We start from the raw sequence: 21,505 nt of genomic DNA on the forward strand, positions 1-21,505 counted from the left end.
CGGCACACCGACATGGCGACGTGGGGTGACCCGCCGATACCGGTGTTCGACGCACGCCACGTCAGACGATGGTTCTTAGAGGCTACCCTCTGGCTCAACCACGTCAGTGTACAGCCTCTGAATCACTCCATCCTCTGGGAGACGCTTCCGCTAGAGCTCCGCTGCGTCCTCGTCCTCCCACCGCCCAGCGCCACCCCCTACGATGACCTTCGCGCTGCCGTGCTCGCGCACTACGGCTTCGGGGACGACTGCTTTCGGCCTGCAGCAGATGAGGTACTGGCACGGTCCCCGCACGCTTCGCCGCCGTCTGCAGCACACGAGGTACCCGCACGGCTCGCACATACTACGCCGCCACACACGGTACCCTCCGTGTAACCCAGCACAGCGACGTTCGCTCCCACCGACGCCGACACCTTGGTCTCCATCTGCAGCACGGCAGCCTCACCTTCACCGACCGGACTTGAACCCGACGGCATCACACGCGCTCACCGACCACCTCCCGCCTCGCCCGCTTCTGCCACGCCACGCGAAGGCACTGGTGAGCCAAACAATACTGAAGCAGCAACCTCCCTTCCTCATCGGATGACAGCGCCGCCTATACCTACACCCAAGGAAAGCCTTTCTCCGACGTCACCACACGACCAGTTCACCGCAACACTGCCCCCTCCAAGCCAGCCTACACGACAGGCTGCGCGGCCGCGCGAGCTCTCGAGGACGCGGGAGTCCCGCTGGTGCTCGCAAAAATAGAATCTGGTTTTGACTTGCGACGAACGGTCGTCCTGCCTGAGGCTCCCTCTCCTGCAAGAGTAATAAAAGCTAGGACAGTTGAACGAATTAGCGCTTGTGGACATTTGGTTTTGGGGTGAAGATGACTCCTTATGAAAAAAAAAAAAAACTCTGGTTGATTTCTCTGTCACAGGAATCGGTATAACACGAAAGTGAAATGTGCAGTTGCGGGCCGGTGGCTGTCTTGTGGTTGTGCTTGGCGAGTGACGTTCTGCTGGCCGGTCGCCTTGCCAAAAATGTACTGGCGTCATTTCCGTGACGGATACGACGTCAGTGAAATCTTGGTGTACCCCGCATTAAACACTTTCTTGTTAAAATATAAAACCCGAAAACGAACAACCCCATGTATAACCTACTCTTTAGTACTAAAGGTTGCTTCCCCGCAAGAAGACCGTGTGTGCAGGGGTGCACCCTTTACAGGCTGCTTGCTTCGTTGTACTGACGTCATTTCCGTGACGGATATGGCGTCAGTAAAACCTTGTGTACACCGGAATAAAACACTTTCGTTTAAAAAAAAACACTTGCTTTTGGGCGAGCTCATATCTCCACGTTTAGTTTGTTCTGGCGCAAAATTATTGGCTACGATGGCTCCAGGCGGATATGGGGGAGTGAGTCGGTGGTATAGGACGTTGCAACCAGTTACGCCCTGGAGCGCGCAACCGACCGACCGACCAACCGACTGACCGACCGACTCATCTAGTGCGCGGTGGGGCCTCCCAGGATCGGGCCCTGAAAACGAGACGGCCAGTAAAGGTGCTTTTCCGGAGATTCTGTGTCGTTCCGAGGAATCGTGGCTGCGTGCCATGACCCAGGTTTCATAGCTTTAAAAGTACATTATCACAGTGCCTATGCCGAGCTCCGAACATGTTGTCCTAGGTGCTCCAATAGACATGAATGAGCTATTTTCGGCCTTGAGCAAGGTCAGAAAAATGAACTCTCCGGACCAGATGGCCTTGGTTATGATATTATCGTCAAAGTTGACCTCGAAAGTCTCGATACGTTCGTTTCAACCTATACAACGTCAGTTAAACATATGTGGTAATGCTGGAATATTGATAAAAAAGTAATGTTTGTTCGTATCTTCAAGATCTGAAACCTAGTCTGTTTTGTGTATTCTTCACGCCCTACGAAGCTAATAACTATCTAAACTAAGTAGCAATGACTCAGAAGCATCTAAATTCGGGGCGTGAGGAGCTTGCTGAGCTTTCTGAGGGGGTCTCTGGTTTTCGACTTCATTCCTAAGCTCAATTCTGCACCATATATTGTTACATTTGTGGAACATGCACGAAACATCTTCGAGTAAGATGTCAGGTGGTGGAAAAATTTCACGTTCGTCACAGGCGGTAGGTTTTCGTTACATTTCCCACTATTTTCTTGTAATCGATTTCACGGCTCCGCAGTTTATTTTCTGTGCATTGCGTTTACACTTAAGGGTTTCGGGACGGCGGTCATTTCGTATTAACTACCGCCTTGTATAAGTACGCCACTACGCTACCCTAAACGAACTACACTAGCCCACCAGGATTCAGTAAAATTGGAGAAGGAAGGGAGTGTCGAATGGTAATAGTGAAGACTACGCGAAACACACAAGTAGTGCCCTATCACATTTCGTCTGTTTACGCACCGAACGCGTATTCGGGGAGTCAAGGAGCAGGACACGTGCAACACAGATGAGCACTGTGGCCGCGTCATAAAACGTTGCATTCCAAGGTAACCTTATTTGGACTTGTCATTTTGCCGGCCAGTTAAGTGTTTTCAAAGCGGGGCACTATCCATGCCCCACGCTGGGCAGTTGTGCCCTGCGCCGACTTACTCAAACGATAAGAATCTAGAGCTTCCAGATGGCATAGCGATTCTAGCAGTTGCTTTTCATCGGCGCACGGTTGTCGCGACAAGAAGCCGCAAGTAGCAAGACGACGTAACAGTACCTGTTGTACATCAATACCTTCATAAACGCTCATTAACTCATCAAGGTGTCTCCATCATCGCTTGGGACAATATCAAGCCGCTACAACCCCACGACATGTCACCGCCTTAGGCTCCCTGGAACCGCCCTTATGTCGCGGACTCTGCGGCCACCCATCCCGTCCGCGTAACGCCCACCCCGTCCGCGCAGCCCGCATCAACGCCCTCCGGAACAGTAAACGCCCCCACGAAATTGATATTTACACCGACGCAAGCATAGCTCATCCACTAGTTGGCACCGCATGGACATCACCTGATCTCCCCTCCATCCAAGGCAAATGAACCCTTGATATTCCATGTGCTACCATCCTGGAAGCGGAACTCCATGCCATCATTCAAGCCATCGACTTGCTCATGTTCGACTTTCACTCCTCCGTCCCTTCAGAAATACGCATCCTGACGGACTCATCCGAAGCCCTAAAGATTATACAAAGTCCCACATCGACCAACCCCATTGCCAACAAAATCCTGCATCAGATCTCCATCCTAAAATCTAGCGGCATCCATCTTCGCATCGACTGGTCGCCTGGACACGGAGTCATCACCGGGAAACCAGGCAGCCCACTCGGCTGCACGGGAGTGTATAACCTCCAGTCCTCCGGTGCTACCCGGCTTGGCTCCTCCGCCTCCTGAGTCATTACCGCCAGCCATACATTCTACGGTACAAAAAAAAAAAAAAACCGCCTCAAGACCCCCACTCCAACCGGCTTTTTATCTGCTCTGCCCCCGCTCCGAAGATCAGCCGAAATTTTTATGAACAAATTTGCAAAAGCTAGCCTAACCCCAGAGACATTCCGTAAATGGTACACCCCATCTCTGCCGCCTCGATGTCCCTTCTGCGCGTCCCTTACACCCGCCAATCTGCAGCACCTATTTTGGCACTGTCCGAAATTTACGCGTTACAGAAACTTCAACCCTCCTCCAAATGCCTCCTCCTCATACATCGACCCTCGAACACTGGAACCCTCCACGCTGACTTTAATTGCGCGCTACTCTCTAGAAGGCGGTCTAGCGCGAGCAGTTTAGAGCTGTGAGCCTGCTCTCCTCACCCCACGTGGCCTCTTCCGCCTTCGTGAGGAGCCAACCAGCTTCAACTTGAACGGTTTATTTTCAAGATGTCCCAAGCTACGAACATCCCACCCTCTACTCCCTCATCCCCCAGTTAACCTAGTGTCTTCCTGATGTAATAAAGGCTATCTCCTCCTCCTGTAAATACAACCACATCTACGAGCGGCCATAAACAAGGTCACTCATTAGGCTCCTCGCCCAGGCGGCGCACGTCTCCTGTTGCAACAGCATCGCGAAGCGAAGCACAGGATGAAGCCCTTGCGCACGCAGCAAACTGTCGCAAAGAACGGGCTGAGCAGAGCACTGTCTCACTATCCGGCATTGTCAAATGGACCAGTACCAACTTTCGCAATTCACAGCCTTTCTGCAATCCACTCGAGCAAACTCTCGCGCCCCGTTCTCCCACATCCTAATCATCTTTTGAAGCCTCAACAACGAACCACTTCCTCAGTTACAGTACGAACCACAGTTACAGCACAAGGGAGGGCAACATGTTCAACCCAGCACTCATGTTTCACAGCATATGCTGGACAAGAACGCAAACTCCATCTCACAGAGCGCTACCGATGTTTGGCTAACGCAATCGCCTCCCATTCTCCGAATGTTGAACGCTGCCGGTCTGCTCAGCATGCCTGGAAAAAATGGCTGTTTCATTCTGCCACAGCCGCTTACGAGGCGGTGGTCTGCTAACCGAGTGTGGGTTGTCGCTTTTAGATGCCATTTGTGCTCATTTAGGCGGGTGTTCACGCACCGACCACTTTTTACCCCCGCAGCTCTCGCCGCAAGAGAATTGGTAGACTATACTTGTCTTGCAAGGAACACACCTTGGCTGGTGTCGGACGCGATTTCGATTGATTGATTGATTGTAGGGTTTAACGCGCCGACGCAACGCAGGCGATGAGGCGCGCCGTAGTGGAGGGCTCCGGATTAATTTTGACCACCTGGGGATCTTTAACGTGCGCCGAAATCTCGTACACACGGGCGTTTTTGCTTTTCGCCTCCATCAGAAAAGCGGCCGCCGCGGCCGGGAATCGAACCCGCGACCTCGTGCTCAGCAGCGCAACGCCTTAGCCCGGACGCGATTTCCGCCTACACGGCTGCGTACTCGGGTACTTGGGCGTACTTGGCGAGTTTTCATGGCTTACAAAAAACGCCGACATCACAGAGCTGCACTGCGTATTTTAACCAATGGGACAGCGTATGCGCCTAAAGGACAACGGCAAACCGTTTCGACAGTGAAGCAGGACCAGGAACATCAGCCGAGGCCGATCAGGAGGCGCTCGATCAGCTTCTCGCATGCGCGAGGCATTACGTGATGTGGGAAATCCCCACACTGAAGTCGGGGAGCTTGCTGTTAAATGCTTCTTTGAGCGCTATCAAGGCATCACTTCAACACGGCAGTTTTAAGTGATGCAAAGGCGATGCCTTGATTTTTGACTTTTGAGTGGCTAGAAGCGTGCGGAAGCAGGGGTGGCTCAGCGCTAGCAGCAAACGTGCGATGGCAAAAATGTCAGGTTCATACAAAAAAAAAAAAAAAAAAAAAAAAACTGGAGCACACATTTTGGCGTAAACTTAAACGTAAACTCAAATCCAAGGCCTAATTCACGAAAAAGGTCGAGGAAAGATCATACCGAATAGACGTAATCTTTCAAATAGTACGCGAAAGTCGTCAACGTATCGGCCCACGTGAGCAGACTTTGCTTCTAGGCTGGCGGCAAGCTTAATGACCACTATGTTCAAGAAAATGTCGCTCAGCACTGGGTCAACTCTAATACACACACATTTCTGTTGCATAAAAAGAGCTCCTTCGTATCCAACAAGCGTTCACTTGAAGTAGGAGGACAGGTGCTCCATCAAGAGCGGAATGGTTATGACGGTAGTTTATGCATTGTTCAGAGCGATGATGCAGCTTCCATAAGTTGATCGTGAGGCAATGAGTAGAAAAAAATCCCGGGCCATCTCCACTAGCGTGAAACTCGGCGAGGGGCGAAGCATGCAGTGTATAAGTATGTTCTTGGCGCCTTGGGGTTTTTTCCAACGGAGATGAAACCGTAGGGGAGTACAGGTATACAGCTTCGCTGTAAAAGTCTGCCTTTGTAGTACGAAGCTCTCTAGCGCGAGGCGTAAACGAGTGTCCTGGTGTTTTTTTTTAGTACGCGTTACGTTCCAGTGCGATGCATAAACGAGTTCCCCGGTGTTTTAGTACCGTGACTACATGAGACGAACGACGATTACGACGACGACGACAGCGACGACGACTGGAGACGCTAATAGCCCCAGCCCCCGAGGAGCTTCGCTCATAAAAGGTCAGCAATATAAACTCCAATGGCTTCGCAGAACCTTGGATTGTCAGCCGGAAGCTGGTGCACCAGCGCTTCTGAATTCATTTGAAAAACATCTTCCACCCTTAAAAGCTTCAAATGAGTTTGGAGGAAGCCCAGATGCACGTGCTGCCACGTTTTTCTTTCCACCACTGCAGCGCGGAAGGACAGACTACACTTGTGGGTTTTAGCAGAAAAAAGATGTCTAGGCAAGACTTCTCGGGTTTCTTATCATCGACTGCCAGGTCTTCTAGGCTAATGGCAATGAGCAAAGCAACAGCCTTCTGCCTAACTTTCCTCTGCTTATCAGCTATTCGTCTAAATTTGTTCTGCGCCACAAAAATCGCCAAAATGCGTGCCCAATTAAGTTCACGGCCGCGTAGAGAAAAATCGTACGCCGGGTAGTTGTGGTGTCCAACACACGTCAAGGTTTGTTCATCGCAAGACCGGTATAGTCTACCCATTGTCTTGCGGCAAAAGGTGCGTGGGTGAGACTGGTCAGACTGGGTCAGACTGGCGTGGGTCAGACTTTCAGACATGCAGACGGTCTCTGAAAGCGGCAACCTACACTCGGCTAGCAGACCACTGTGGATTTATTAAACGCGAACCAAAATGCGAGTTATGATTAATTCTATGGAAGAGTGCGAGGCGAGATATCTTGCGGCGAGGAGCGAGCAGTGGAATATAAAGGCTTCATTTTATATTTGTCACGCTCGCGGCACGGCTGCAATTGCATAAAATGGCGCGATTCTCAATGCTCTCAAACTCAGTAACTAAACTATTTCCAGCGTCCGTGATAGATGATGCGTATTCCGAATGCGCACGAATGCACGAGGTGTAGAGCAGTTCCTTTAGCTTGGCATGGGCCATGAAGTTCCTGCCATGCATCCCAGAACCCGCTTTGCTTTACGTGTGTTAAACATAACATGATGTTAACAAGATGCGTTGTTACTAATATGAACACCAATGTTATTGTAAGGTGAACCCGCATCACAAACAGCGCTGTTAAAGAAAAAAATTACTCCCACCTCCCTTCGCGGGAACCCCTGTGTAGATGTGACGCATAGGGGGTTCCGTTGTTTCCGTTAGGTTGATTCTCCCATCGCGTGAAACGTGCCGTGAACCCCCTGCCGCGGCTATGACGCAACACAATCCAACACAATCCACTTTAATCCAATCCAAATCCAAGCCAAGCCAATCCAATGGAATCCAATTCAATGCCCCTCGCGAGAGAGTTTTCGCTATCGGAGAGGAGAGGCGGTGAGCGGCGGAGAGCGCGGCTCGCGCGGCGAGGAGAATGGGGGAGGGGTGTGGACGGACAACGACAAAGCCGTATGGAGGGACAAGGCGAGTGAATGAGATGCCGTCGCATCTAACAAATCGGCTCCAATTCATGCTGTGAAGATGGTTGGAAAGCAGAGCTGTAAGCGACACCCACGACAATTGCCCATGCGACATCACTTGAATTCACACACGTGGCTCTACAGAGAGTGAAACCAGAGATTGTGCATGCCGTTACCTGGCGGCGTCCCGAACGCAAAAGCGTCAACCATGGCAGGGTTAGAGTGGCGGACGCCGCCGCTGTAGCCCGGACTTGCGTCGCCAGAAAGAAAACGGCGAGGAGCGTCATTCGAAGGGTGAAACAGCGGAACCTAGCCATCCAGATGTGCTAGCTCGGGGCTACGCCACCGCGCGACACAAGCGCGGACACCGAAACAATTCGGCATGTGAACTTAGCTATTCCTATTTATAGCGTTTTAAACTGGTTTAGTAAGTTTGAGAATTGCGAGAAAGCTGAGGAAACTCTTATAATCGCTATTTCTCAGGACCAGTCGCTCCTTTCGCCTTTTCTAATACCACAACCCATAACACAACTGTTATAACACAGTTGTGTTATAACACAGTTATAACACAACTGAATAGCTATTCACCAATTTAGAAAACGGTGTCCCATTCGTGGCAAGCAGTGCGCAAAATGTAGTGTTTGTCTCGCCGCCAGATGTCTGTATGTGGTCTCTACATTGTTTTCCTGCCCTGCAAACCAATATTTAACGTATCTTTGCCGTACCACCACTTAATTCCGTCGTGTCCGGGTCACCCAGGAGGTTGCTGTCGAAGAATTGAATCAAGCCGGGCGAAAGAAGCGCGCAATGTACGCGAAGCTGCGCCAAAACAGGCCCAAAACAACCGATGCTAAAGCAGACGACAAAGCAGGGTCGCGCCGAAGTGCCCGCCGGCATGAGCGCGCGGCAAACGCTGGGTAAATTCGCCGCGCCATCTACAGTGTGCTCCGTGAGTGCAAACCGCCCTCTCCCTCCGCAGCACCGTTGAGAGTTTCTTCTTGATTGATTGTATGGTTTAACGCCCCGACGCAAAGTGGGCGATGAGGCGTGCCGTAGTGGAGGGCTCCGGATTAATTTTGACCACCTGGGGATCTTTAACGTGCGCCGAAATCTCGTACACACGGGCGTTTTTGCTTTTCGCCTCCATCAGAAAAGCGGCCGCCGCGGTCGGGAATCGAACCCGCGACCTCGTGCTCAGCAGCGCAACGCCATAGCCACTGAGCCACCGCGGCGGGTGAAAGTTTCTTGTGCCGTACGCCACGAAAGAACCGCTGGTCGGTAGAGGTAGAAAGCTTTGCTTTAATTTCATTTCATTTATTTATTTACACAAACCATGTCTCGGGAGAGCAGTAGCGGTCCCAGAGATCGGTTTTGGGGGGGGGGGCGATTTTTTTTTTTGGTGGGGGGGGGGGGGGGGGAGAGGGAGGCGAGGCGAATAAAGAATCGCTCCCCTCCTTGCGCCAATTCTGCGGAGGTGGTGATAACCATGCAGGCGTGTGCGCGTATGCGGTGCAACCCGCAGGGATTTAACTTCGCGCAAGTAGAATGCTTAAAAAAACTAAAAATAAGAAACTGAGGACCTCTTTGGGGGGGGCGACCGCCCCCATCGCCCCCCCCCCCCCCCCCTTGGGACCGCCACTGCGGGAGAGAGGCAAAAGGTAGATTAACTCTGCCTGACGGCGGCCATCAACCCCGGACTTATAACATTGCAACATTACAACATTTACAACATTACAACATTTAATAATTGGGACATGCGGAAGGCCGGCGAGACATGCGCACAGACTTACATTTATAATTCAGTTCCATTTGCGATAATTTACACCAGTTAAGCGCTAAAAGGCTGGGCGGTTAGCGATGTCATTATCAGTAGATATATTGCGATGAGTAAAACAATCGTCCTGAATTGGGCACTTTCTGATTAATGTTGTTAGTCAAGTTGTTTATGTAAATTAAAAACAGCAAGGACCCAAGAACATACTCTTGTTTAACATCGGAACGTTGTACTAAGAAGCCAGAATGTTTAGGCCATGCGTATTGCGAGCGGTTAGAAGAAAGCTGCGAATCCAGGCAAGGAATACAAGTCAATGTTTATTCGACTTATTTTCTGTATTGGTATTATCATGCATAAGAATCATTTGAGCAACGCAGACATACGAAGTAGAATACTGGCGAACTTGTCATTCGTGGTTAGGACTTAACTGTCCAGCAGATTTCAAAGTATCATTTATATAAATAAATCGTTCAGGTTGCATTCGAACTAAAATTCAGAAACATTTACGTAGCATAAAGCGCGCCGTTACAATCGGGTTGCTGTCGTTGGCGTTATTGTAACAGTCGTCGTTGCCCTGCTACTCATAGCAAAAAAAACATGACGTGAGCGGGACGACGGCGAGCCCGCCTTCGCTCTCTCAGCGGCCTGGGCTCTCTGGGCGAACCCGATGAATATGTTCTCCAGGGTGCTGTCCGAAACAAGCACGTGGTCGAACACGAATGATACGTCCAGTATTTCGAGCTTCTGGAAGATGACGCTCCAGGGAAGCTTCGTGTCCATCCCATATTCCAGCAAGTGCTGCGTACAAAAGAGGCGATATACGTACATCAATCAACGACTCCATCAATGGGTGCACGCATTGCGTAGTATCTCCGGATTTCTCTATCTGCTACATGTATCGCTTGAGTGAATTTGCCTGCAGCCAGCTATTCATAGGCCAGTCATCGTGCGTTTGCAGGCTGTATGCATGCGTGCTTGCATGCACGTATGTATGCATGTATGTATGCATGTGTGCATGCGTGCATGTATGCATTGATTTTGCTTGCTTGTAGGGTTTAACGCGCCGACGCAACGCAGGTGATAAGGCGCGCCGTAGTGGAGGGCTCCGGATTAATTTCGACCCCCTGGGGATCTAACGTGCGCCGAAATCTCGTACACGCGGGCGTTTCTGCTTTTCGCCTCCATCAGAAAAACGGCCGCCGCGGCGGGGAATTGAACCCGCGACCTCGTGTGCATATACGCATGCATGCATGCGTGTATGTATGTATGTATGTATGTATGTATGTATGTATGTATGTATGTATGTATGTATGTATGTATGTATGTATGTATGTATGTATGTATGTATGTATGTAGCGAATCAGAATAGGAAATGGGGGGCTTGTTGAAAATAACACAGAAATAAGAGTTGGCAGTCAAGAAAACCTCGGAAAGCAAAGGGGAGGATGTGGCAGGTCATTGAAACAGATAAAGAATTTGGAAAGAAAAAAAGAAAGTGGAGAAAAAATGCTCGCCCGGTGGGATCCGAACCCACGACCTCCAGAATACCGGTTTGGTGCGATAACAACTACGCTACCGGCGGGGCGATTTTCCCCTCCACTTTCTGGGGTGTTTATGTTTAGATGTTTTTGTTTCCTGTGCTTGGGGTTGGTAGCCAGCGCCACTTCGAACTACTCGGGGTGAGGGGGACCTTCTTTTTAACCCCCGGGCCGTGACTCGAGTGTCTACAACATGTCGAGAGTGGTCGATCAGCGTTGAACCCTCTTAAGCTTTCTATGGCACCAAGACTGCCAGAACAGAGGCCCTCGATATGCATGTAGCGAATCAGAATAGGAAATGAGGGGCTCGTTGAAAATAACACAGAAATAAGAGTTGGCAGTCAAGAAAATCTCAGAAAGCAAAGGGGAGGATGTGGCCAGAGGGGGGGTTTGGGGGATCTAACCCCTCCCAAAATTTTTTCCAGCAGTCGTAAGCGGGACCTAGTGTTCCATTCGACAAAACTCCTCCCTTCGCATAATCCATAACCCCCTCCGAAAAAAAAATTAGCGGTGGCTCAGCTCTGCTATATACCCGGATATACGTAGCGTGAGCTGAGGTTCAACTGGTTATTCTTATCTTTCCTAGTTGTCTAGGATTAGCTTGATTATCATGCTTACTGCTGCTTCAATGACACACGCACGATATATGGATTATGTGACACATACATATTTATCAAGCGGCTCCGGCGCAGCGTCACCAATCGCCCCAGAGCTAAGCTGGTTCTACAGGCGCACGCGGGTGTTGCTGCGACGCCCGAGCCATCGGTTGCATACCCAGCCACCCCTCGCATGATCATCAAGTGGACTGGGCCGCCACGTGCTTAACGGAGGTCGGCGAAGACGCTGGGCGCGTGGGGTGTGAGAGACGCCGGGCAGCGAGCAACGTTCTGTGTGCCGTGTGACTTCACTGCTCCTCCCGCATGCTCAGCACGGCTCTCCCGGAGCCACGCGAAACTGCTCAACCTCGGCCAGTGTAGCTCGCTCTACAAGATGTCTGGCTACGGCCCTGGTCATCGCCGCTATCGCACTCGCTTCTCCGACCTGTTCCACCAATCCGAACTTCCCGCCGGCCGCCGCAAAGTTTCATGTTTTCTGGCGGTATCGACACGGCACCTCAACCAGAAAGCGCAACGAGGCAGTACGGGCGCAGATATGTATTTATACTATTTAGAGAAATGAACGCACTGCGCCAGCCGGCAGCCAACCTTATCCTCCTGCCGCGTGGATCCTCCGGCGGCGTTTAGGTTGCAACCCGTTTCAATATACCACGTGTGCGTGTGAGTTGTTTCTTTTGTGTGTGTTTCTCCTCAAAACGCAGAGCACGTACAACATACGGAAGCGATTCCTTTAGCGCCGATGGCATCAAAATTGTCATACGTAAATAACATGTCATATGTGGTGCCGCTGTTGCGCACCTGTTGGACTTCGGTCAAGTGGGCGTCGGGAAACTGGTCGACGAGCGCACTGGTAAGGGCGTCCGGTTTCCCGGTCCACTTGTGCGGGAGCACGAACTGGATGGTGCACCCCTTCCCGAATTTGTCCTTCAGGCGCTGCAGGGTCCCCAGGCAGACCATTTGGCCCTTCACCATGACGCACATACGGTCGCACGCCACCTCGCAGTCCTGCATGCTGCGGGAAAGAGAGGACGGATGTGATCGCACGAGAGACCGTCGCAAATATCGGCTACTTAACCCACGGAAAAATATGGAAATGAAAAAAAAATTGGCTGGTGATTACGATACTCCCTAATGCGATATTTAGGCGCAGCAGCAGTGCGCCGAGGCAGCAATCACTGGTGGGTTCTTTTGACGACAGCAATGATGAGAATCTGCGTCGGCGGCGCGAAGTGCGTCTCAGGAAGGAACCGCGAAAAGCGTCTTAAGCGAACGCACATCATAGTCACGCGCACGTCCCCTCACTTTTTCGCCAAGCGTCGCGCCCTCGAGCGCCCCGTGCGGGCACAGCATATATTGCTCCCTCCCCTGCCCCACCGCACACTTTCGGAGAGCGCTGGCTCGCGCCGCCACGGCGAACCGCCCTCCCCTCCCAATTTCGCCACACTCTCCTCCTTTGCTTTCTTTCATCGTTCGCTTTTTCTTTTATTCGTCGGTTCCAGGCCGTCGTTCCCTCGGTTACGCCGACAACCGGCTTAGTCCAGAGACAGCCATCAAAGGGCTGCAAAGAATTAGGTGCCTAACCAGCGAGGTTGTAACGTGCGGCCGGTGCCGTTGCCACGTTGACGCTTCTCCGCCCGCATCTCCATCGCTTCTACCCACCTTTATCGTTTGAGTTGTGCTACACGTGCTACCTCACTGCGTGCGCGCTCTGCTGCTATAGACTCCTTTTCACTCCCTCCGATGCGCCGTGCCCTCGTAACGGTGTCGGTAGCAACGGAAGTGCAGCTACATTGTCTACAAACCCAGACGATCTCTCTCCTAACTCCTCTCCAACCAGTTTCTTCCGTATGTGCTTGCAGTCGCCTTAAAAACAGCTTTCTACGTACACGGGACCGAATTTTCCTTTCGCGTAACCATATAAAGCTTCGCCTTAAAAGCTTAGTGATGTCATCGCCCTCGGCAGGGCAACAATAAAAGCAAGATTTCCGTCAACCGAAAACTCGCTAGTCAACCGCAAATCGTGGAGAAGCCTTTTTATAGCAGCTTCATTGATCTCAACGAAGGCATACATCAGCAGCACCGAACCGTTTCCGTATTGATCCATTGTCACTCCACATGGGTGCTTGGTATTTCCCGCAGTCTTGGCAGGTAACACCGCGCACTTTAGACCTGCTGGCCAGGGGTCGAAAGAGGAAGAAGGAACAGGGAAGATACAACTGCACTCATAGATAGGGTCTGAAGTGGGTGTGTCAAATAGAATCAAATAACGCCAAGTACAATTAGGGAAAGGAAAAAAAAAACCGCCGAAAAAGAGGACAAAAGAAGAAAACTAGAGACACAGTGCGCAGGTTGCACCCTGTGTGTGTAGTCGCCTTCTTTTGTCCTCGTTTTCTTGCGCAGTTTTTCCTCGTCGTAATGTACCAACTATATATATAGGCCAAGTTTGCATGCGACGATTACAGAACGTAGAGTCTAGGGAACCACCCAGCGGTGCTCCAACTCGGCGCTAGAGCCACGACTGTCTTTCCGTAGGGCGGCATTCGTATATCCGCCGTGACCGTTCAGAATGCGTGCAGTTATGGTGAAGCGGTAACGTCATATATCTTCGTGTACAAATTGCGGTAGTTCCATTCCGCCGCTTTGTTATGTTTTGTTTTGTTTTGTTTTGTTATGTTTTTATTATCATGGTTTTTAGGTATGTTTTAGTTTTAGAAGATTTAAACGTTTCTTGTCAGTGCTGTTCCCTTAAGTTAGGTTAATCTAGGTTCGGTTAAATTATGCTATGGCAGGTTGGGTTAGTGTCAGATGCGGCGAAGAAAATGCGGATGGACGGCACTGTGATGGAATGCTCATAGTGCCATAGGACACCTCCTTAGACACAACGTTTAAACATCAAGATCCCGAATGCGCCCTGTTTGCGTTTTTTTCTGGTAACTCCTGATCAGCCAAACGGCGCCTATCATAAAGTATCAATTGTTGCCGTTTTGTTGCGCATGAGTTTGTGTAAGACATTGGAAGGTGTAGAATTTTACACAAACTCATGCGCATTCTCATTTCACAATTGAACGCTGTTCAAAATATGTAGCGCGCACAATATTTTGCTTTATGAAAACTTTGTGGCCCTTTAGTCTAACCGTAGAAAAAGAATTCTGTGGTTACATCAACAACAAAGGGTCATCTGGCACTCTAACCCCACAATGAAAACGCGTAGATATAACCCTCATACCTAAACCTGTAAACCCTATGAACACACAAAATTTACGCCCTATCTCCCTCGCATCCTCTGTAGAAAAACTCGCAGAACACATGGTCAACAACCCACTTTCACCCCACATCGAGAACAATGGTTACTTCCCGGGTACAATGTATGGATTGCCCTCACAGCTTTCACCCCAAGATTTTCACTTCAACTGAAAGGAGAATATTAACAAACTAACAAATCACCACAAATTCTCAACCCTGGCAATAGACATCAAAGCATCATTTGACAACGTCTCTCATCAAGGGATCCTTCAAGGTCTCGCTTCCACTAACTGCGGCCGACGTCTCTACGGCTGCATTGCCCCTTTCCTAACCAGTCGCACTGCAACAGCGGGTATCGCGCACGCCCGTTCCGACACTTTCCAAACTATGTCTAAAGGAACCCCACAAGGCTCAGTGATATCTCCACTACTGTTCAACATCAGCATGAAAGGCCTACCTCCTCTGTCGAAAACTATGCCCAACCTGCGACACGCCATATACGCCAAAGATCTCACACGCTGGACTCCTACGGGCTCCATGGGTGACCAACAAGGCTCCCTCCAAAGTGCCATCCAAGTAGCGCCACAATACTCGCAAGCCCCCGAAAAATGGAATGTGCCCCCGAAAAATCCTATTTACTTCCACTGCACGAAGGAACACCTAAACCCTAAACAGCGCGCCAACTCCATACCAGATCCTGAACTCAGCATCAATAATCAACCCGTCCCTAACGCCGCCCCCTCCCCCCCCCCCCCCCCTTCCACTTAATGTTCTGAGGCTCATCACACCGAAAGACGGTTTGGGTGCCCAAGCAATCCTCCCAATCCAACACTCTCTCACGACTAACGAACCTATTCTATCGAATCGCTCACTAATGATTTGGCTTCCAAGAATCAGACCCTGTCAGCATAATCCAAGTCGTCCTTATCAGCCTGATGGCATACCATACTCCGTACCTAGCCCCAAAACCCTCCGAACAACCCAAAGTGAACAGCGGGATATGGCGAGCTTACAAAACAGCACTTTAATTGCTCCGCAAAGTGGCAACGAAAAGCTTACCACTGGGCGTCCACAATACGTGGGAAGAAATCCAAGAGGGCATCGAATTTCACAACTTACACGCCTCCAACTCACCACCACGGAAAGAGCCACCCTCCGCCACCCTCCGACCCCACAAAAACCAGGTCAATAGACACGCGCTCCCTTATCCATTCGACAATACATCAAAGCACCGCCAATCCAACGTAACATGCACCCTATCTATAGCAAGGCACGAAGAGCAGCAAGGGCACGAGCAATCCATGCATAGTACGATCTTCTCCCCTTCACTCGCTATGCAGGCGTATCTCCCCTCGCTGCCAGTGTAACCGACGCCAACGGAAAATAAATGAAAGAAGCCACGACCATTAAAGGGACCCTGCAACACTTTCGATAAGCGCTTCACTCTATCCTTCGCGCCTGGAACCACTGCTAAAGCTATAGTTATCGCCAGCACGGAGCGGCACTACGTGATTTGCTCGTCGCTCCAGGTACGTCTTCCATTTCTGCTTTGTTTTTCTTGCTTTTTGTAAGTTGCTATCGAAAAGCGTTCATTGCTCTAACTGAAGGAAAACCGGCGAACAGCCGCTACATGGCCTTAGTGACGTAATTCGAGCCGTAGAACAACATCAAGACCGGGAAAGAGAGAAAAAAATCTTTTGAGCGAGTTTACAAGTTATCTGATGGGCACAGAGCAGTAATTTTTGGCTGAGGTACTTTGCGAACCCTTAATCTAAGTACTGGGTGTGTTGGGTGGCTACATTCTGCAAGCATTTAGGATTTCAAAACAAATTGGAAAAAGTGTTGCAGAGTTCCTTTTAAACATCCATAGATATTGCTATCCAAGAAGTTGCTATCCCCATATCCTCCACCACTTGCGAAGAGCATACAGTTATACTGACAGACTCCCAAGCTGCATGCCGCAATTTATTGATCGAATATCGCTACCAGCATTCGATATTCTAAAACACATTAAACAGCTTTCGGAGCTGCAGACTGTCTGATCCCCTGGCCACGAATGCCTCAAAGGAAAGGAATTTACACACGCCGCTGCCTGCGCCCGTACACACCGCACCGTTTCGCAAAAGGGAGATAACCTATAAGCTAAGGACATCCTCAAGCCCACGACACTGGGGCCACCACACTCGCCCACTACCGGCACGGGCGCCAACAATACCCACCACCCCACCTACACCTATCCACAACCGAAGCTACATTATTCCGACGGCTACAAACACTCACCCCCAATACCCTACTTGCCTCGTGCAACGCACCACACCTCTACCCCGCCTCTTGCAAATGCTGCCCCACCCTGGTACCCTATACCATCTGTATGGGGGTGTCACAAACTCCGACCCTTACTCCTAGTCCCCAACCTACATACGAAAGTGGGTGGCACGGCTGACCAGCTCTGACCTCTCCTCCCAGCGTCCCCTGATGGACGGGGCCCGGGAGGCCAGCGCAGGCGAGGGTATCCCGTACTAGAGGAAAACCCCTACAAGGCGGGTTCCCAGACATCAGTACTTCAAGGGGCACAAATGATTTATAAACATTGCGGGATTACTAGCGCAAAATATTGTCTAGAGTGTCTAGGCCATGTTTCGACCACTCTCGCTGCGTTTACGCGATTTCATTCAGTAGAACATTCAATTTGAAAATGATGTCGTCCTCTCTGCATCCTCCTTGCCTAGATATTTGCTATGACGTTTCGTATGATGAACTGAAGCCGAAACTGATTTGAATTCTAATCGTGGACATCGTCCAATCATGTAGCACCTCGTATGTACGTCACTGCTTCACTTGGTGCGGCCGCCGCAGACCGCACATGGTAGTTTTTATCCTTTCCGGCTTTATAAAATAACTACCGCCTTACCGGCTCTCCGTTTCCCTGCCGTAGACGCCATGTATCGGCGATCAGCTTCGGCTGGTTGAAACAGCCCGCCTGGCAGCGACCGCCCAGGGACTTCTGGACTGAGAAAACCCCCTCATTGCCATTACTCCGGAACATAGAAATAAAGCTTATTCCTACTCCTCCGCCGCCTTATCGGCTGGATAAACTATGAAAAGTGGGTTTATTTGAACCAGTGTACGCGGTGCAAGCAAAACCAAGAGCTTGACTTCAGTGTCTTTTTAAGGCTCGAATTAACAACGTGTACTTTTCCTCATCCTCTTGTGGTTGAACGCGGTTAAACGAAGTTTGTCGAGCGGTAGCTCTGTTTTCGCACATTTGTACCGCAGCAAAAAACGCAGACGTTGCTCGGCGAATTCTCCCACCTGGGCGCGAACGTGAAAGGAAACTTGCATGCAGCCAACGCCTCCTCGTATCATGTTATGATCATAGAGTTAATACTGTTATGATGGCACACGCCTCTACTCTCTCCACCCATCCCCTCTCCGCAGCCCTCCTTTTGGCACGAACGATTCGGCGCTTTCACAGCGCAACCGCAGAGGCGCTGGCTGGCTTGACCTTAACTGAGTTTGAAGGTCAGGTTCACTTTCCGAGCCGTTTTCGGCGTTCAGCACCTTACGAGGGGATGCCCGAGAGATCCCTATCCAGAAATAACCACATGTGAGCCGCGGGAGGCGGCGTCGCGCTGACCAGACCAGGAGGCCCAAGTTTCACTGGTCGCCCGTGCGGCCGCAGTCGCCGCCAAACTGATGACCACCACCAACTAACTCCGCTCCCAAATAAATGTGTTTATTCTTCTTCTCCTTCCGGGTTGGTACCCGTAGTAAGAGGGCTTTCGCTCTCAAGTGACTACCACCCCCTTCCCGCTCACCGTCGGGGTGCCCGTTTCGGCGAAGAGTTGCGGTGTTTACCATGGTCAAGTGCGGACAGTTAGACAGATACCTGTGCGAGGTGAGGACAATGGTGCTCTTGTTGCGGTCCTTGATCGGCCGGAGCCCCTTGTGGATGCGAGCGCGCGACACAACGTCCACGCCGGCGAACGGTTCGTCGAGGAACACGACCTCGGGGAAGCCAATCAGGGCCACGGCGATGGACAGCTTACGCTTGTTTCCGCCACTGCAAGAGCACTCTCACTCCGTCAGCGCACCACAGCGAGGGAGTCCGGCGAGTCCTCAGGGGAACATTCAATTGTCGCTATAATATATCTCCCTAGACAGATAAGCGTTGATGGTTATCTAATTTCAAACTTAAAGTTGGGAACTGCTGTTTTTATTGTTGGCGCGAAATAAAAGTGGCACGAGCGCCAAACGGCAGTGGAGGAACGGTAGTGAAACGGAGAAGAAACAGAACACGCGATTTGCCCAGATATACGCCGTGGGGGAGCGCCCCATCGAGTTCCTTGTAGCACAGCTGGCCGGCTCCTCCAGCTGCGGTACCATACCAAAGTCGTCCGGCCGAAGGTCCCTACACCCGGTGACTCGCCCACTGGCGCAGCAGTCATCAGCGAGCCAGGGTGCTCTCCGCAGCGCACGGCCGCCCTCCCCGAAGGCATCGCAACCGCTTCTGCTCCTCTCGTCGCTGTGGGTTATGCGGAGCCCACAAATCCGACAGAAACAACTTTGCCGTACTCAAAGGCATTTCACCGCCAGTACAATTTTGCTTTCCTGCGCATAAGCGTCTCCACCGATTTCTTTGAAGACGATAGTCTTTCTTGGGCTACTAAAACGCAGAAATTTGTCTCTGTCTGTCTGTCTGTCTGTCTGTCTGTCTGTCTGTCTGTCTGTCTGTCTGTCTGTCTGTCTGTCTGTCTGCCTGTCTGTCTGTCTGTCTGTGACTCGATTCAGTCACCCGGCCAAAGCGAAATAAAATCTGCGCAATAGTCTTATACACTCACAGCCAAATCTAAACGTCTAAGTCTGGTGTCAGTGTTCATACTTGGCAACATTGCTGAACAAGAACAACACATTACGCAAATATAAGGCGGAAAATCAATACATAAGTGACATTTGCAGTGTTTATTAAAAAAAAATGGATTCTTGGTTTTTGCTATAGCAAATAAAATACATCAGCGGCAGAAAACCGTCGCCTGCTGTTGCCAGCGCTACCTCGGCATTTAAGAAATCAAACGGCAACAGCAATGAAAGGTTCCACTATAACTCCGTTTCATACATCAAGTGCAACGCTGACAAAGCTAGCGCTCTTGTTTGCGCTGTGTGCTTCCGCGACCAAAAGTAGTGGGTTGCTTGCGGTGAAGCAGAAACAATAAATGCTTCTCCGGCAACCTTAAGCATAAATAATTATCATCAGCTTGACAAAAAACGCCCGTGTTGCCGGACAAACGATCGAAATATGCGATTTTGTATTTTATGTTTGTCGCTTTCGTATCAGGTTTTCGGTCTCCGCCAAACCTTGAACGCCGTTTTTTGTTTACTCTTTGAGGCAGCGTTGAAAAAATGGCGTCCAACTTTCGAGCTTCGACCACGACTCCTGTACGCATTTTTTCGAGGGTTTGCACATCAAAGTTGTCAAAGAACGCCAAGCAAGTAATTGCAAATGTGTACGCCCGTACCAGGGTGCGTTTCCCGGCAAAATCTGTGCAGGAAGTACTGAGTGTTGTGAGCGAGGACACCGGAGTATCTCCCCGTACCGTGGCTAAATTGAAGGCGGAGTGTCTGCGTGGGAATTTGGTGTCCCCAAAGAGAAGATCTCGCGACGTGACGATATCAAGCACGCGAACCGTCAAGCATGACAGCTTCATAGTCCATGCCATCCGTCTGAAAGTGCAGAGCATGTACGCCAAGAGGGAGATTCCGACACTGGACTGTGTGCGAAAGGCTGTCAACGAAGATGACGACTTGCCGAACTTCACGAAAACCACCTTGTGGACGTTAATGAAGGACATGGGCTTCACCTATGATGAGAGAATACGGAATCTTGGCATCATTGTCTGGCTCCGCAGGTACCTGCGGGTGATCAAGGAATTCCGAAGACAGGGCAGGGGGGAATCGTTGATGAACTTCCCAGGAATGTGTGACCTGTCAGTGGTGGCTTTGTACACTATGGTCAACTGGCAGAGCTGGCGCGTGGACACCTTTACATCCAGCCTGCTCGCGCTGCTTCATGCTGAGCCGATTCCCCGAGAAGGCTTTGTTACCGCGACAAAGCAAACTGTGTTTCCGCGTCGTGTGGTTTTGTTTGCAAGGTTTAACGTCACCAAGTGTCCCATGCTATAAAAGACACTACATTGTAGTGCTGTCCTGTTCAGTCGTGAAGTGTATACAGCCGGAACAGTCATATAACTTCTGCAAAAACTGGGTGGAAGAAGGGAACGAAAGGAAGAAGTCGGAACCTACCAGGAAATCGACCAGAGGTGCTCTCCTATGAATAAAGTTTGTTTTTAAACCGCGAAAGTCAGCCTCCTCTTGCAATATTTGTGTATGACACACAATCCGTATTGCCTCTGTATGCATTTATGTATGGCCACAAATCTCCAACTCATGAGCTAGTACTGTTTTTTGTCACAGCATTAACCTATACCATACACCTTTTTTTTTACCACAGAAAAACAGGCCATATCAAGGTTCCGTATGTAAAAACAATTTACCTATCCACGATTCTCTTGCGAATAAGAGCCTAGCTTAAAGAGCTCTCTTTTCAATCCCAAAATAAAATATAACTCTTGCTTCCGGGGTGAAACATTGTAGTGAAGAAATAAATAAATCACGCACAAGAATTCACAAAAATGTTGCATATATTTGGGCTAAAAAGGGGCGAATAACAAATTTAAAATATGTATTATGCGTTTCTGTGCCAGAAATCAGTATTCTAAGGTACAGAAATCTGCTTTCTGGCCTTTCCCATGAATAACAAATGATGCGTTATTCGCACCAAGTGCTTCGGGCT

The 21,505-nt window shown here is 50.3% G+C and overlaps 1 protein-coding gene across 1 annotated transcript in view; it reads right to left on the bottom strand.

The window, feature by feature from the left end:
- Positions 1–9,165: 9,165 nt before the first annotated feature.
- Positions 9,166–21,505, bottom strand: part of LOC144146249 (phospholipid-transporting ATPase ABCA3-like) — a 78,197-nt gene continuing 65,857 nt past the window's right edge. Inside the window, exons 19-21 of the mRNA XM_077678213.1 lie at positions 18,545–18,718; positions 12,211–12,424; positions 9,166–10,055 (exon numbers count right to left, since the gene is read on the bottom strand). Of these exons, the coding sequence (XP_077534339.1) occupies positions 9,783–10,055; positions 12,211–12,424; positions 18,545–18,718 (661 nt within the window). The 3' untranslated portion in view covers positions 9,166–9,782. The remainder of the gene's footprint in view (positions 10,056–12,210; positions 12,425–18,544; positions 18,719–21,505) is intronic.

Source organism: Haemaphysalis longicornis, unplaced genomic scaffold, assembly GCF_048455015.1.
Source record: "Haemaphysalis longicornis isolate Haplotype H1 unplaced genomic scaffold, Haemaphysalis longicornis Haplotype H1 scaffold_7, whole genome shotgun sequence".
Classification (NCBI taxonomy): Eukaryota; Metazoa; Arthropoda; class Arachnida; order Ixodida; family Ixodidae; genus Haemaphysalis; species Haemaphysalis longicornis.